This window comes from Xenopus laevis, chromosome 1S (assembly GCF_017654675.1).
Source record: "Xenopus laevis strain J_2021 chromosome 1S, Xenopus_laevis_v10.1, whole genome shotgun sequence".
In the NCBI taxonomy this organism is placed as follows: Eukaryota; Metazoa; Chordata; class Amphibia; order Anura; family Pipidae; genus Xenopus; species Xenopus laevis.
In genome coordinates, this window is record NC_054372.1 from 161,371,025 (window position 1) to 161,387,560 (window position 16,536).

The 16,536-nt window shown below is 38.0% G+C and overlaps 1 protein-coding gene across 3 annotated transcripts; it reads left to right on the forward strand.

Moving 5' to 3' along the window:
• The first annotated feature begins 1,398 nt into the window (after nucleotides 1-1,398).
• Nucleotides 1,399-14,777, forward strand: LOC108707216. Of its 3 annotated transcripts, XR_005965089.1 has the most exons (5): nucleotides 1,399-2,266; nucleotides 3,764-3,817; nucleotides 4,727-4,829; nucleotides 7,708-7,785; nucleotides 13,067-14,777. XR_005965089.1 is itself a non-coding variant. In XM_041580440.1 (4 exons), the coding sequence occupies exons 1-4, from the start codon at nucleotides 2,568-2,570 to the stop codon at nucleotides 13,163-13,165; spliced, it is 333 nt and encodes a 110-aa protein (XP_041436374.1). In that variant the 5' UTR covers nucleotides 2,273-2,567; the 3' UTR covers nucleotides 13,166-14,777. The 3 variants fall into 3 exon arrangements, 1 of the variants encoding a protein (XP_041436374.1); XR_001934245.2 differs by lacking the exon at nucleotides 4,727-4,829 and having other exon boundaries at nucleotides 1,774-2,266; XM_041580440.1 differs by lacking the exons at nucleotides 1,399-2,266; nucleotides 4,727-4,829 and adding an exon at nucleotides 2,273-2,669.
• The last annotated feature ends 1,759 nt before the right edge of the window (nucleotides 14,778-16,536 follow it).

Genomic DNA, 16,536 nt, shown 5'->3' on the forward strand with positions numbered 1-16,536 from the left:
CGAGAGATTATAATCAGAACAAGCAATATTCTCAACGTGAATTACCCCACAATAGCCTTATATTCTTATTCATTCTACCTTCTGCCTACTATTCTCTCTATATATACACCTGTTACTGTTTTACCTAATCCTGCCTTCACTGCAGTATATCTCATATGAATATCTATAATCATCAATTTATAGATTCATATATAGATGATTATAGATAATCATATAAAGTGATGCAGGGACATATATAGATATGAGGTGATGAAGGGAGATATGAATACCTATAATCATCTATATATCTACTTGCATCACCTCATATGAATAGCTATAATCATCAATATATGTCCCTGAATTCCTCATATATCGAAGATTATAGATATTCACATGAGGAATTCAGAGGAATATGTTAATGATTAGAGATATTCATATGAGGTGATGCAGGGAGATACAGTTTAAAGTTATTCATGTGAGATATTCAGGGAAATATGTTGATTATAGATATTCATAGGAGGCAATGCAGGAGATACAGTTCATAGATATTCATATGAGAAATTCAGGGAAATATGTTGATTAGATATTCATATGAGGTGATGCATCTATATATTTCTATGCATTGCTTCCTATGAATACCTGTAATCATCTATATATTTCTATGCATTGCCTCCTATGAATATCTCTAATCATCTATAATATATTTCTATGCATTGCCTCCTATGAATATCTCTAATCATCTATATATTTCTATGCATTGCCTCCTATGAATATCTATAATCCTCTATATAATTATATGCATTGCCTCCTATGAGTATCTATAGTCATCCATATAATTATATGCATTGCCCCCTATGAATATCTCTAATCATCTACATGATTCTATGCATTGCCTCCTATGAATACCTGTAATCATCTATATATATCCCTGCGTCACCTCCTATGAATATCTATAACCATCTGTATATGTCCCTGCATTTTATTATTTATACCTTAGTTTGCCCTTCCACTGGGGGCAAGGACTGAAGGGAATGATGTATGATCCTCTCTGTAAGAAACACTGCAGAATATGTTAATTATATAATGTCTAATAATGTATATTGTCCCTGCATGACCTCATGTTGCTATTTATAACCAGCTATAGCTCATCTCTCCAGCTACAATTAGCCATCTCCCAGCCTGCACATGTTGAACTGTATATATGTCCCTGCTGCATCATATAATCCCCTGGCTGCATTACTCATAGGCAGATAACATTTACATGTAGGACAACTGATTGTGAGGCAGAAAGATCCATTTTCAGGCAGTAAATGATCCAGCAGGATCCATATTGGAGGGGATCGGCGGAGAACCCCGAAAATGGCGACTAAAGTAAAGATATGCTACCTATAGTTGTACTACAGCTCCCAGCGTCCCCCATAGACTGGGGCTGGGGGCAGTAGTTGAAGAGCCGCCTGCAGGTTGGACGTGCAGCCACAGCTAATGGAAGCGGGTGTAAGAAAGGAACCGCCACAGACATGCACAAAAAAGGGAAGGAGGCAGTCCAGCCGCACGTCTCTGTCCTCGTTGCCTTAAACGACCTCTGCTGCGGGTTTCTCATTACAGTATGCGGCTCCCCCTCTCCCCTGGCAGCCAGCCATTTGTGTGCAGCAGCCTGGCCAGGGTTCATGACTGGGATCCCAACCAATCTCTTGACAGTTTAAGAGGAGGGCGGAGCTGAGCTGCCTCCGGCATTTTACTGATGCTCGTGGGGGCCAATCCTTTCCACCGCAGCCTGATGGGGGCCGGCTCCTGCCTGCAGAGTGGGAGCAGCAGGGATCATGCGAGGACTGAGCTATGCACGATTTAAATCCCCCCTTACCAGCAGCAAAGAGGAGGAGCTGTGCCCTTGAGAGGGCGGGGCTACAGGCGGCGGTCCTCGCTCCTATTGGCCGGAATGCGGTGTCTGCCAGACACTGGGGGGACTTTGAGTTGCAGATTATTGCAGACTAAGCAGTGTGTCTGTGCTGCAGCACGAGCGGAGGGCCCGGGAAAGCGGCCAGGGGAGGCATTCCACATTAGCTCATTAATTCAGCTGCTACATCACAGGCAAAGCCCTGCCTCGGCTGGAGGAGAGGCGCTCTCACACTTTCTTTCGGGGGCTGCGCTTGTCAGCACAAGTACCGAGCGCTACTCTCCCACAAGAGAGACTCCTGCACACAAAAATGCCCCTCCTTAAAGGCAGCTCTTTGCTAACTATGTAGAAGTGAGGAGAGAGGAAAGAAGCAGCGAGCAGGGGCGGCTGCCTGTAAGTATCAAACCGCTCGAACACTTTCTTGCCCCTGAGCCGGGACTCGGCGGAGGAACACCGCGCTACTAGTTGCACAACTGCATGACATCATCCGCTCTGCTGCTCTCAGTGTGTTGCTGCTGGGATAGGGCAAAGAGGGCATTTGATTGGCACCCCCAGCCTCATCACAGGGGGAAGCATAACAGGCACATATCATGATGTCAAACAATCCTTTCATTTTTACAACATATGCAGCCCTCCAGCTGTTACTGCAAATCCCCCACAGTTTTGCTGCACTGTAAGTGGCCCTTGTCTGGCAATGAGCCTCAGTAACACACTTATATACCACTTTCAGCCAGCAGATGGCTTGGTCTCATTGCTGCACTTCATAGGTCAGTTTTTTGCTGGCTACTGCCTACTGGTAAGTATATGTGTCCCAGCTGATTTCTGTGCACTTCACTGGAAGCCAGAGTCTTGGCAGTTGTATCTGGGTAACAGCTGATGGGCAGCAGACGGCACTGGATCTTTACTGCAGGCAGGTGACATATATCTAATATGCACAATGAGTGTTTGCTTGTGTTATGTGCAAGAGCTTTCTTCTATTTATTTTGTCTATTAATGGATGGATTTGTGGGTGCTGGATGAAAAAATAAAATTCTCATGAAAATAACTCATGTATTGATCCCAGGGCACAGCAGGAGCCAGAATATTCCATACAATTGTTTTTTTTATACGATTAGGAGGGTGCCTTACTCACCCATGATCATTGATCCTTGTGCAATGCCAAATTTGTCTGGTAGGCTGCAAGGTGACATGTTCCCAATAGATTGGCTCTGTACATCATTTGTTGACAGGGGGGCTGCTGTGCACATTGATCTCCCTCGAGTCATTCATTTTTAAATATAGATATCTGATTATAACAGAAAAGCAGTGTTTACAGATATCAGATTAGAAAATAAGGCATGCAATATCAATCGAGGGATTTCTGTGGCAAGAACGGGGGACAGAGAGTATAAATAACAAAGGGGAAGCCTGTCACCAAGAATGGCATTGCTTTGTCTGGCACTGACTTTCTAGAAAGGTTATGTAAGGTAGGCTGCAATTTCGAACAATACTGTGCTTAGAGAGTCTGCATTATAAGAACTGTGCAGGAAATATTTCTTTTGTTATACTGAGCTGCCTATAACAGGTATGTCTGACAATACTGAAATGGACCGGGTATGCAGTCTGATTAATTGGGAATTACTTGGGGCTGACTACAGAGTTTTAATTCCAGCTGCAGATATAGATCGCTAATTACATGAATCATGAGCAATGCAAAGTTGCCTTATCTGTAATGTACCTATTGGCTTTGATATAAAGGATATATACTAAACAGTAAGGAAATAATCTCAGCACAGACTGCTGCTATGTGTCATACTTTGCATAGAAAGACACTGAACGTGCACTAATTAATGCTTTCTCAGTATGATCCTCATTTTATGATTATGTAATTCAGTTTCTTCATTTTTTCAGATTGTTCTCCTTGTGCAAATGGCCAAAATGCAGTCCCAAGGCTGCTCGGCGATGGTAAGAAAAATAATAATGCATTGTTTTATTGTGATCAGCTTGGCGATTCCGTTACAGAGGTGGGCAGAATGGCAGCTCTGGTGCCTTCAATGCAGCCAGCTTTCTATCTACTGAACGCTGTCTAGCTCCGCCCATCTCAGAAGCCGGTTGGAACGCATCCAAGGTTCCTTCAGGGACAATGGCTGAATTTTTCAGTGCACTAGAAACATTGTCACATTCATGGTCAATGCAAATAAGTAGAGGAAAACAAAATAAAAATCAGTTTGTTTTTCCATAGTCTAGAATCAATAGAAATACACAGCATCTCTGTCAAACCATATATTCTTTTTCTTTCATGTCCAGTACACAGGCATTTATGATTTTTGACATTGGAAATGGTTTTCTGGTACAAGACAAGATGGGAAGAATTCTAAAAGCAGTGGGGTTTAGTGTTATGATATAGAAAGATGATGTGTCTGAGTACATTCACCTGACTGGCTGAGACCTGCCCCACTCCCACTGAGCATCTCGCAATATAAAACCTTCATGCTTTACATAAAAAGAGCCATACAATTTCACTGCAACTTCAACTAACATCTGAAATCTATCCTGCACCCTCCCAACTGTCACAGATCACATACACAGTAGCTTATGAATACACAATGATTAGCATCAATATAGAGTATAACACTTTTCTGTTAAACAGCTGTGCAACTGGAGACTACAAGTCATATGCGACTTCAAGAGATTTATTTGGCCCAAGGAATCCTTTGTTTAGTTTGTATGACAATCATTTTTTAGTCTGGCTTCTGAACCCTTGCTATAGTAAATAATTACCCCCCTATATGCTAACAATAGGACAGCACTGTTATTGAATAGGTGGTAGGAGTCTTGTAAATAGAGTAAAATGATTAGTTTGGAATTTCTCAGACTTCATAGGTTCAAGCACATGGTTTGGGGTCTTAACATTTGGAAAGGACCCCAGAGCTCATAAAGTTAACAGGAAACAGGCATCACCGGTCTAACCTGAAAGGTAAGTGACGTGAAACTTGGCAGACTCAGAATGAAGCTGCATTGGACCTTTGTCTGTTAGATGTAACACAGCAGTCATATGTATTAAAAGCATATAAAATCTGAAATTCTGTGGCTCTTAAGGAACATATCTATGTCTAGACAGATGTCGGCCTAAAGCAGTTTCCTCTCTTTTTGTTTGCTGCTTTAATCCTTGTTATAAAGTGGAGCTAAACAATAAAAATAATGAAATATTCCTGTAAAGAAGCAGAATCACTTGCATATATTACTTGAGAATACAGTTTACTGTAAATAGCCAGCTACACTAAGTCTATATACATACATATGAGCAGAGAAAGGGGCTTATCTTGCTTTAATGAAGCAGAGTTTCCAGGAAGGGCAGGTTTTCTTTACCTTGTTTACATTTGGTCTTTCTTACATGTTCCACTGTATCTTTCTGGCAAAGATAGATAAAAATGGGAATGCAGGTTAAATGCAGGTTTAAAATTCTGTCCATCTTCTTTATTTTTCAAACCTGGTTAAAAGCTGACCCCTAGCATGTTAATAAAGGGAATAAGGTAGGATACCCTGTTTTTTGTATTTGCAGGCACAGTTGTGCTGATTTGCTACTAGAAGGGTAGTCATCTGTTTTTCTGGCATTTTCAGACAGAAACAACTTTTTGCACATAAAGCACCACTTATGTACATTTAACAGTTATAAATGTTGATTATCAGAGAAACAATGTTCTCATGCCAAAGTTCACTCACATCATAGGGGGAATGTATTGTAGTTTTTACGATTAAAATAATTTAAAATGTACCTAGAGTACCATATAATTGTGTGCATGAATATATATATATATATATATATATATATATATATATATATATATATATATACACATATATATATATATATATATATATATATATATATATATATATATATATATATACACATATATATACATATATATATATACAGTATACACACACATATTTAAACATCTTGGAGACACAATCAAGATGAATGGTAACAATTTTATTATAGGAATGAATGGAGGTAAATTCTGAGCTTTTCTGCTGAGCTGAAAGATTTTTATTAACAAAACGCTCATAGCATGCCACTGCCCAAAGTGTAACTGAGGCGGTTCTGGTACAAAGAGCATGTATTTAAAATGTATAGAAAATGAATGAAAGTGTAATTAATATGTCACAGATTCATCAGCTACTTTGCTGCATGAGTGCATTTAAATGCACCTCCACAGCTGCACTGCCAGGTAAATACCTATGGATACAGGTAGACAAAATAAAAAGACCTGGCCATAGGCAAGAGACAAAAACGGGGCATTCTATGGTGCTATAATTATAGAATAAACTGAATAGTTAAAGGAAAACTATACCCCCCAAACAATGTAGGTCTCTATTAAAAAATACTGAGTAAAACAGCTCATGTGTAAAACCCTGCTTCATGTAAATGAACCATTATCATAATAATATACTTTTTTAGTAGTATGTGCCATTGGGTAATCATAAATAGAAAATTGCCATTTTAAAAAAATAAGGGCCGCCCCGTGAGATCGTAAGATTCACTGTGTACACATACAAACCACATGTAAGGTCACATGAGCCAATTAACAGACAGAGTTCTGCCTTTTGCTTCCTCACTTCTTCCTGTTACAGTTAGTGTTGTAGTATTTCTGGTCAGGTGATCTCTGAGGCAGCACAGATAGAGTCACGAAATGGTGGTTCAAGGCAAGAGATGTAAAAGGGCAATATTTATGTAAATATATATTCCAGTTTGGTAAGATTCTTTAATATGTCATTCAATTTGATATAAACTATCTGTTGCTTAAGTATTCATTTTGGGGGTATAGTTTTCCTTTAACTGAAGTTGCCCTAACATGGGCAGATATTGGCTGCTAACTTTTCACTCTGACTAATCAGCAAGCTACTGCCCTTCCTATAGGCCCAAAGGATGCTCTGCCTAATTGACCTGAGCCCAAGATTATTAAAACAAAATACATTTAAAATTAGAATGGGTTGGATTTTAAGATGTGCTAATATTATTAATGCACAATTGTACACACCTGACGTTGCCACTAATTTCATCTGTATTTGCCAACATGCTTGTTTATGTGCATAACCAGTGAACAGTAAAGTACAAAATGTGCAGCTAATTCATTGTGACTGTAGATACAAATAAAACTATATTTTCTTAAATGCAAGCTAAAGCCAAAGGCACAGCATTGTGGGGTTAGGATGGTTCAGCTCTCAGGACTACTCTCTTTTTTTTCCCCTGAACATGAGTAAAGGTATGGCCTACTTTGTTACCTAGCACTTCCATTCAGGGTCCAACTCATCTGGTGCCCATCCCATTTAGTAACTAGCAACCTCAAGCCATGGGAGCCACATTGGACAGACACTATACCCTAGGCCAGGGGACCCCAACCTTTTTTAACTGTGAGCCACATTCAAATATGTCCTATGTGGACTGGCAGCCTACAGGAGGCTTTGCTTGGCACTATACTTAGCTTTTATTCAATTAAAACTTGCTTTCAAGCTTGGAATTCAAAAATAATCACCTGCTTTGAGGACCTTGAGAGTAACATCCAAGGGGGTGGAGAGCAACATGTTGCTCATGAGCTACTGGTTGGGGATCACTGCCCTAGGCAACGAACAAAGTTAAACCAGACCTGGAATGCAAGTAGGGGAGACTGTTGTGCCATAAAATTCAGAACTCAATACAGTCTTGCTGCTGTCCCTTTAAAGTCCTGCATAGTAGAAGGCAACTACTTTACATTCAACATTTTGTTTAAAATGTTACCTGAATGCTGTACCAAGGAGAAATAACAATCCTAGCACTGACCCATCATTTCTTCTGCGTGTTTTATTTGTAGGCTAACTGGCCATATTATACAAGCAGCAGCACTTGGGACCCACATGGAGCCATACTGACAGATTGGAGGTCCCCTGAGGTAATTTTATATATATCTATATGTAATATATATATTTGACCACAGAGAATACACATTTTGTCACATGTTTTTTCATAGTCTCTGTAACAACACACTTTAAATTGTTTCCCAGGAAAGAAATAGGGACATGAAGAGTTCAAAGTACACTAGCACATTATACTGGAAATACCTCCCCAAACTTTATATGTCTTCCACTGTGTTAATCTGAAAGGTTAAAGTATAAGCTATGGCCCCAAGACGTAGATTAATCGTTCCTCATCAGTTTTGCACAGTATGTGTGTGCATTGTAGCTTTTAACAGGCTCCTGGCACGTTTAAAAACAATCCAACTTGCTTTTGATCCATAGTGCATGTTGCAATATCAGTAACACTCTTTAAACATTCCTGAAACACTGACCAAGGTGTATAAGAGCTTGTTTTCCCAGACGTCTTAAGAGGAACACAGGCAGCAAGCCTAATTTCAATTCACTGAATGGCTTCACTATGAATGTAGTTCCTGACTGGATTTTCTGAATTGATTTTTTTGTTTGCCTTGCACCATACGAATCTTGAAATACACAAACACACCACAGTACAGCATGTTAAAAAGATGCATAATGCATGTAGCTGAGAAGAAGGTTTACAAAGAGCCATGTAAAACCATGGTGTTGAGTGCTGCATATTGTACACAGTATTTCACACCAAAAATTATTTTCAGATAGAAAATTCTGTATTTACTTTAATGTGTTATGCCAGGTCTAGGTTAGTACTAAATGATGGTATTGGTCTAGCATAAACGACACACCTTTATTAATTCACTGGCTAGCACTTTGTAATTGTGTTTCTTTGATGCATAGATATAATTCACACATAGCAACTCTCTACTCAGCTCATACTTGTGGAAATCAGGCAGGATTCTCCAGTGCAGTATTTCATAATCAGCCCCTGGTTTATACTGATTCAGTAAGTCCCCCATTGACATTGTGTTTTTTTTAGGGTAGTATAATTCAGTGGTGCCACTGAGCTGTCATTCCACCAGGATCAAATTGAATTTGACTTCTTATTCTATTAAGAATCTATTCCGTTGAATTGGAACATCTGAAAAAAGCCAAAAAGGGCTTAATAAACATGCCAGTTCTTTCAGCTTGGTTCAAGAAGATGCCTGTTTGTATGTAGGCATTTCATGCCCAGCTATAAGTTTTAGTGCCTCTCATATGAAGAATAGATCAATATAAGCCTTTTTATTTTATTCTCTATTTAATTGACATATACAGTACATGTATTCAAAGCTTTTCTTAGACTTAGTTAGACTTCAGCTCCCTTTGGTCACTAAAAAATGATTAATAATTGTGTTCCTTGTGCTCGCAGATAGCAGGGTGTAAAACTGAAGTTTGTATACTGTACATAACTTTTGTTCTCAAGAGTCTGGATGTGGGATGACTCATCTTGGCAGGCAGATATTTTGGCAGATAATCTGGTAAATAAGCAAGTCAAGAGTGACTAAGACTAGAAGGCTTGTTTTTCCATTAGCAGTATGTGTTGTTTTATGTAGTTCTAAGCAAAAACATAAGTCTTAAAGGGGTGCTCTTTTACAATTTTACATTGTCTGTTGCATGCTCTACTTTACTGTACTTGTATTTGACTTGTACATGAGACCAGTACTACTGGTCACAGTTTACTACACATACTGTAGTTTATATTTAGATATATATTCAATTTGAGATAATTGGCCATAGCACATTTGGAAGTAAGACATAAGGCAAATATGCCATTATTGATGATTGTGTTACAGAAAGTTCCTTCCAAGGCAGTTACAGTACCATCTAGCAATGCTGCATTCACAGGTAGAAGCCTAAAGTCCCTACATTCATAGAAGTAATGAGTAAAAGGCATACTACTTATCTATACTACTAGCCTGTAAAAGTCAGTTTTACTTTTGTTAAAACTGATATGGTAGGTTCTGTTAATGTGAGGTGCATCTAAAACATGAATTACTTGGATCTTCCTGTATCTTTTTGTTTATGTCTAGGTACAATATCTTTTGACAGTTTGTGTTATTTTACAAATGTATAGAGGAAACCTGAAATTCACAAATACATTCAGAGATATATTTTCACAAAAAGAATGATAAATTACTTCCCTAGAAAAAAAAGCACATCTGGCTAAACACATTCTTTGGGGTATATTTATCAAAGAATGAAGTTAGAGATCTCCACAGTCCGCAGAGTAAAATACCACCTCTCTCCATTCACTTCTATGAGATTTTTAAAGGCATATTTATGAAATGGTCAACTTTCAATATCAAACTTTGATAAATACGTAAAAATCCCATAGAAATGAATGGAGAGAGGCGGTATTTCACTCTGCGGACTGTGGAGATCTCTAACTTCACTCTTTGGTAAATATACCCCAAAGATTTTGTTTAGTCAGATTTGCTTTTTTTTCTAGGGAAGTCATTTATCAAAATAGAGAATAGAAAGGGACAGACAAACACTGCTTTCAATAGCAATGCAAATACACATAACTTAAAAACCATAGAAAATGTTTAATGAATGTATACTGCAAAGTTGCCTAGAATTATGTTCTAAGCTCCAGGTTTTATATAGAAATAAATAAGTGAACGCTCAGATCTTTTTTCAAATGCCCCTCAGACTGAGATCCCCTGAATATCTTGGAGAACAAGGGGCCAATTCACTAAGTTCGAGTGAAGGATTCGAAGTAAAAAAACTTTGAATTTCGAAGTGTTTTTTGGGCTACTTCGACCTTCGACTACGACTTCGAATCGAATGATTTGAACTAAAAACTCGTTCGACTATTCGTCCATTCGACCATTTGATAGTCGAAGTACTGTCTCTTTAAGAAAAAACTTCAACCCCCTAGTTCGCCATCTAAAAGCTACCGAACTCAATGTTAGCCTATGGGGAAGGTCCCCGTAGGCTTTCCTAAGTTTTTTTGATCGAAGGATATTACTTCAATCGCTCGATTTAAATCCTTTGAATCGAACGATTCGAAGGATTAAATTGTTAGATTCGAAGGATTTAATCGTTCGATCGAAGGAATAATCCTTTGATCGTTCGATCAAACTATTTGCGCTAAAATCCTTCGACTTCGAATATCGAAGTCGAAGGATTTTAATTCCCAGTCGAAAATCGAGGGTTAATTAACCCTCGATACTCGACCCTTGGTGAATCGGCCCCCAAATAATTATTCATCTCAGCTACTGCTTTAGGTTTCCCTAGTGGGCCAGAGCCACATTTTGGTCCTGAATGTGCCTTTGATGTAAGAATAACATCAATGGAGAATACTTCCTCATTCCTTATTACAAATTTACTTCCCCTTAAAGATATGGCTATTGGTAAAGTGGGTCTTAGGTTAGATTAGAGCTCACTGCACGTGCTTCCTATTAATTTATATGGGATTTTTATTGTATTTATCAACGGGTGAAAGTCAGAGTCGGGGATAAAGTGGGTGAGTTTTTTTGCCATGAGCTGTAATTTCACATTTTGATAAATCTGCCCCACAGTGTATTAATATGAGTCCTTAAAATAGGCTGTTAATTTATTGAAAAATTGCATTCAAACATGTGGCAGCATTTCAACTGCCTAAATGTTTTCACAGCTGAAAGGAACTGCCACCACAATGCTTTGGGAATGTTTCCCAGATTGCAGTCTGTGTGAGTTGGAAATCTTGCTGCTACCTCCTACATCCTGCAAACATGCCCAGCTCAAAGAGTTCTGTTGAAATGGTCGACTTTCTGTCAAAAAAACAGTTCTGTTGATCAAAAGCTTCTTAATTGAAATACACATAACTGGGTTCCTTATGGCTAATTTGGATGCCAGTTACTCTTTATCAAATATGTAAAATGCTGAAAGACATTTGTCTGCCACTGTTGTGAAAACATGGGCCTACATCTACTGTTAAAGACCTACTAATATGGCTCTGTATTTTTTATATCTAGAGACTGGAAATTTAGAGGCAGATTTATTGATGAACCAATAACAATTCCCAGCAGTCTGATTTAACAAATTGGCACATTTATGCATGCAGATCTATGTGTTAAGTGTTCAGAATGTGTTCAACTGCATTGGGCAGTTTTCTATGAATATTAGTACTTAGTGCAGCTCACAGCAGGGCTCAGCACTAACACCCATCTAAATGCACTCTCTGATTCAAATGGCATACAATTTTCTGACATTTTTCATGTTGGAGCATAAAATTCATTGTTAAGTCTGAAAAGACCGATTATGTTTTTACAGAGCGGAACCATCTCTTCCCAGTAAAAAAGAGCAATCAGTGTTTTATTGGGAAATTTATTATAATGCTAGTTGGCAATGCCAGTGAAATGGTCAGTCATTTCATTTACTGGAACATTTTTTCACACACACATAAGATCATATGTAACATAGTAAATTAGGTTGAAAAAAAACACACGTCCATCAAATTCAACCTTTTAACTTTTTTTTAACCAGGGATGGAGATTACTTGACAAATCTGCACCCAGGCATTTTAATGGCTTGTATAAAGAGTATCAACATGGACTATATAGTAAATAAAGTACCCCCTCTTGTAAAATATAAGGATATTATAAGTTACCGAGGAGTTTCATGACCATATAAAAACACGAGGCCAAAGGCTGAGTGTTTTTATACAGGTCATGGAACACCGAGGTAACTTCTAATATCCTCATATTTTGCAACTGGGGGTACTTTATTTACTATAATACACAAGTTTCAGTGAGTCATATGAAATGATATCAGAACTCACCATTTATAACTGATGACATCAGAATTCACAGTTTATAAGGATATCATTTACAAGATTTTCATGGCTTTTGTGTATTATATATATATTTTGTATATATATTTATATATATATATTTATATATATATATATATATATATATATATATAAAAAAATACCAATTGACTTCTCTTAGTGCTACTATAATAAATGACATTACTAAGCAGCATGTTAAAATGTACGTTATTTATGGCTTTTGGCATCTTGTAGATATTATTCAGCCCAAGTGACATGGCTAATAGCAGTTATAGCTTGTGACACCACTATGCACAGTTTTATGGATGTATTACATTCATGGTTTATTGTCCCAACTTTGTGCACTTTGCAGCCTGCCTTCCACTTTGTAATTGACCCTGAGCATATCTGCAGTTTCATTTTTTTATTTTACTGGGACGAGAGATGCCTAGCTAGTTACATGTTTACTGCCAAATAGTGTTTGTTTCCAATCAGGTTGTATAACCAACAAAACCAATATTACATTTATTTTTATCTTTTGCTTATAGGGACACCTTCAACTGTCTAGAAAGGTCATCCACAAGGAGAACAGTGAGGCCGATGCATTCCTGACTCCGGAAAATGGATGTGGATGTCATTTCACTTAAATTACCTCTTGCTTTTTTTTTCGCTTTTTTTTTTTTTTAAAATCATACTTCTTCCATGTGTAGTGTGTTTGGTTTATAGTTGTCGATAAGGTCATAATGTCCTATATTGGGGATTGTTCTTGTGTGTATCATAAAGTGTAAAAATCTACGGGACTCTGAGCCTTGCTTAAGAGAATTTACAACCGGTCAAAATGTACCATAATTCATTTTTTACAGCCTAGGTATAGAAAATAATCCTCACTGTGAATCCATGTTTACACACAGTACAGGTGGGCCTTGTGGCCTGTTTCTACCACAGCAATGTCTTCCTCTAGTCAAACAACTCAAAAATCTATCTGGCTCTCCATAACTACAGCTACAATTTCTTCTTCAAAATGACAGTAACCTTGCAGAGGCTGAGAGTCCCCCTCTTATTATGTATTCTGTTCACTTAGATGTAGTATACCTGTTAGATTAATTTCATCCATTGTCTGTATATCTCTATATTTTAATTCATGTAAACTTTTGTATAGAAATAGTTGTTTGAAACACATTGTTTCCTTGTGGTAAGTGACAGAGAAGCTGCCACAGGGTATGAAACACTGATGAATGGTGCTATTTTGGACTTTTAAACATGCTCCTTGGCAAGGTAGCTCTGATGGGAGTTAGTTTTATTTTAGTTTTTTTTTTCTTGTTCTAAGAAGGTGTTGGTATTTTTCCTGATTGTTGTTCTGTAGGCGGGACTGACTTCGGTTTCAGTGTGGCTTTTTTTAAATTCAGTCTTTTTTAGGGTAAATAACTGCTAACAGAGTAAGTGAGAGAAGCTCTCTCTTAATTTCTCTCTCTCTCTTTCTTTTGTTTCTGTACTGGGTAGACTCACCAACAAGCAACTGTTGTAGCGGGAGCAATCACAAAACTAAAAAATTTACGTAATATTAAATATATTTCCAATTCCTTCATTAGAGAGAAGTAGCAATAACTCGTAGAAATGTCTATCCTGTTTTGTGTTGGTTTATTTTTTTTAGAAGGGACGTTTAAAGCACAGGGTCAGGTTTCTGAATGTCCTGTGGCCCACGTCAGGATTTATTTTTGTTTGTTTTATGGAGTGAGGAAGCTAATAATTTCGCTATTTTTTATTTTTAGTCCTGAAAATATGAAAATTTTCTCATTAGGTATAAAAATATTTGACACTTTTGTTCTTGCTCTCAGTGACAAAACTATTAAGTAAACTACTCAGAATGCTGTTGTGTTTGACACAATCTGGAAGCCCATCTTATTTTTTTATGATTACTTTTTAATAGAATCTTGTCTTTAGATCTTCCTTTGCAGTGCAGACAGGGCTGTTGTAGCTTTGACTGTTAAATGCGACTGCATGCTTTGCCTATGTAGCTTTTATTTTTCCTTTCCAAGTGTTATACTGTATGATTAGAACTTATGAGCTGTGCTGTATATAATAGAGCAGTTAATCAGTATTAAGCAGTTGTGTCATTTATGTATGGTTGCATTTGTGTATTGATAAAAAGGCAAGCTTTTGTAACAATGTGAGCTTTAATGAAGCACTATAAGTACCCATTGTATTTTAACTATTTTAGAATTTGTTCATTAAATATGCAAGCTCTATTCATTTTAAAAATGTTGTCGTTATTTTTAATTTCTCAATGCACTAAAGAAAGACGATACACCTTTCCGAATTTAGTGCTTCTGCACCTTATGACGCAGGTGTACCCTGGAGCTTCTGTACCTCCACCTCCTGACCAGGCTTCCCCTAGTGCCTATGTCAGTCACCCCACTCACATGCTGAACACCAGAAAAGATGGCAATGTGTGCACAATTGCATTCAGTTTGGCAATTTGTATGCAATTGAGCTTGGTAAAAATACATCAGATGCAGCTGTAACGATTGGTATCCCAAACCGAGAACAAACTCCAAGGTCCCGGTCGGGGCTCAGTCTTCTGCCTGTAGCAGCCGCATTTGGGCTCAGGGGAGCTCTCAGCTACTCAGATGCCACCAGGTCTTAGTGTGAGGGACCAGGGGGAGAGTTCTGGGTGAGCAAAGGAACCGCACGTGGTAGGAACGGAGTACAAGAAGTGTTGTCAAGGGACGGGCCGGGTCAATAACAAGGATTAGACAATACACTACCAAATTAGGAACAGAAGCGTAGTCGAGGTCACAGACCAGGGTCAGGACAGGTAGCAAAACAGAGTCAGATCAGGCAGACAGTCAAACACAGATATCAATAATAATAATAACACCCAGGAACCAGTAAACAGAACCTATACTGGGCAGTGATTCAGTGCAGGGCAGGGGTGTTTATAGGCAGCCTAATGGCTTATACTGATCACATGGAACCAGATAGGCCAAATAGATAACAACTGAACAAAGCCCTGCCCCACTTGCAGTTACACGTATAGCAATGGGAGTGAACCAGGGCCAGAGCTGTCTGCTCACATAGAGCAATGGGAAGTCAGACAGCCCAGAAACACCAGGTCCCAGGCACGACATCACAGCAGCACCCACTTTGGGACTGTATTTAAATAGAAATTCTGGGGAACAAAACTCTGTAATGTGGTTAAAAACCATGGCAATTGTACTCGAAATTGCACTTTGCTGAAGTCATCTGTGAAAAATCATTATAGGTTATTCAATTCTGTGTGATCCATGACAATTTTGGGGATGAAATATATCATTTGAATTTAATTTAATCTATTCTAATAGTGATTGATCCTCCCTGAAACCAGTAAATTGATAAATATTGTTCAATATCAATGTTTAGATTTGAATAATAAAAAACCCTACACAATGATAAATATAGGGCAGGTGTATTGATTCCTAAAAAATTCAGAACATATAATATGTCTGGTAATTCTGCAGGAAATCTGTGGGATTCCGAAACTGGAATTGGTAAAACGCGCACCTAAGTATTTGCCCAGTGCTCCGGGAAACATGCAGATTATTATGCAGATTTAAAGGTTAATTTTTTGTGGTATTTTTGAAAACACGATTAAACCCATTTTCTCTCCAACCACGAATGGCATGAACATTATTAAAAGGTTTGAATATAAAAGCTACAAAGGAAAAAAGCTAAATGATTCTCTAAAAAATACAAAAACCTCCTAAAACAAAAAAAAATTGAAAACCTCTAAACGAAATATTAATAAAATGTGTAATAGGATCGGCACAACTGACATTTCAGATCATTTCATAGTTTTTAAAGTTTTTTTAATAGTTTTTATAAATAAAGTTTTTTTTTTAAAAAAATCGAGTGTTAGTAAGTAAGCCCCTCAGTTTACTTACAGAAGAGTTGAGTTTTCTGATATGCAGGGCTGTATTTAGTCCAGTGCTGCCCTAGGCACTGGACCTCAGAAAAAAAACCTTCACCCAGCAAATGGCAC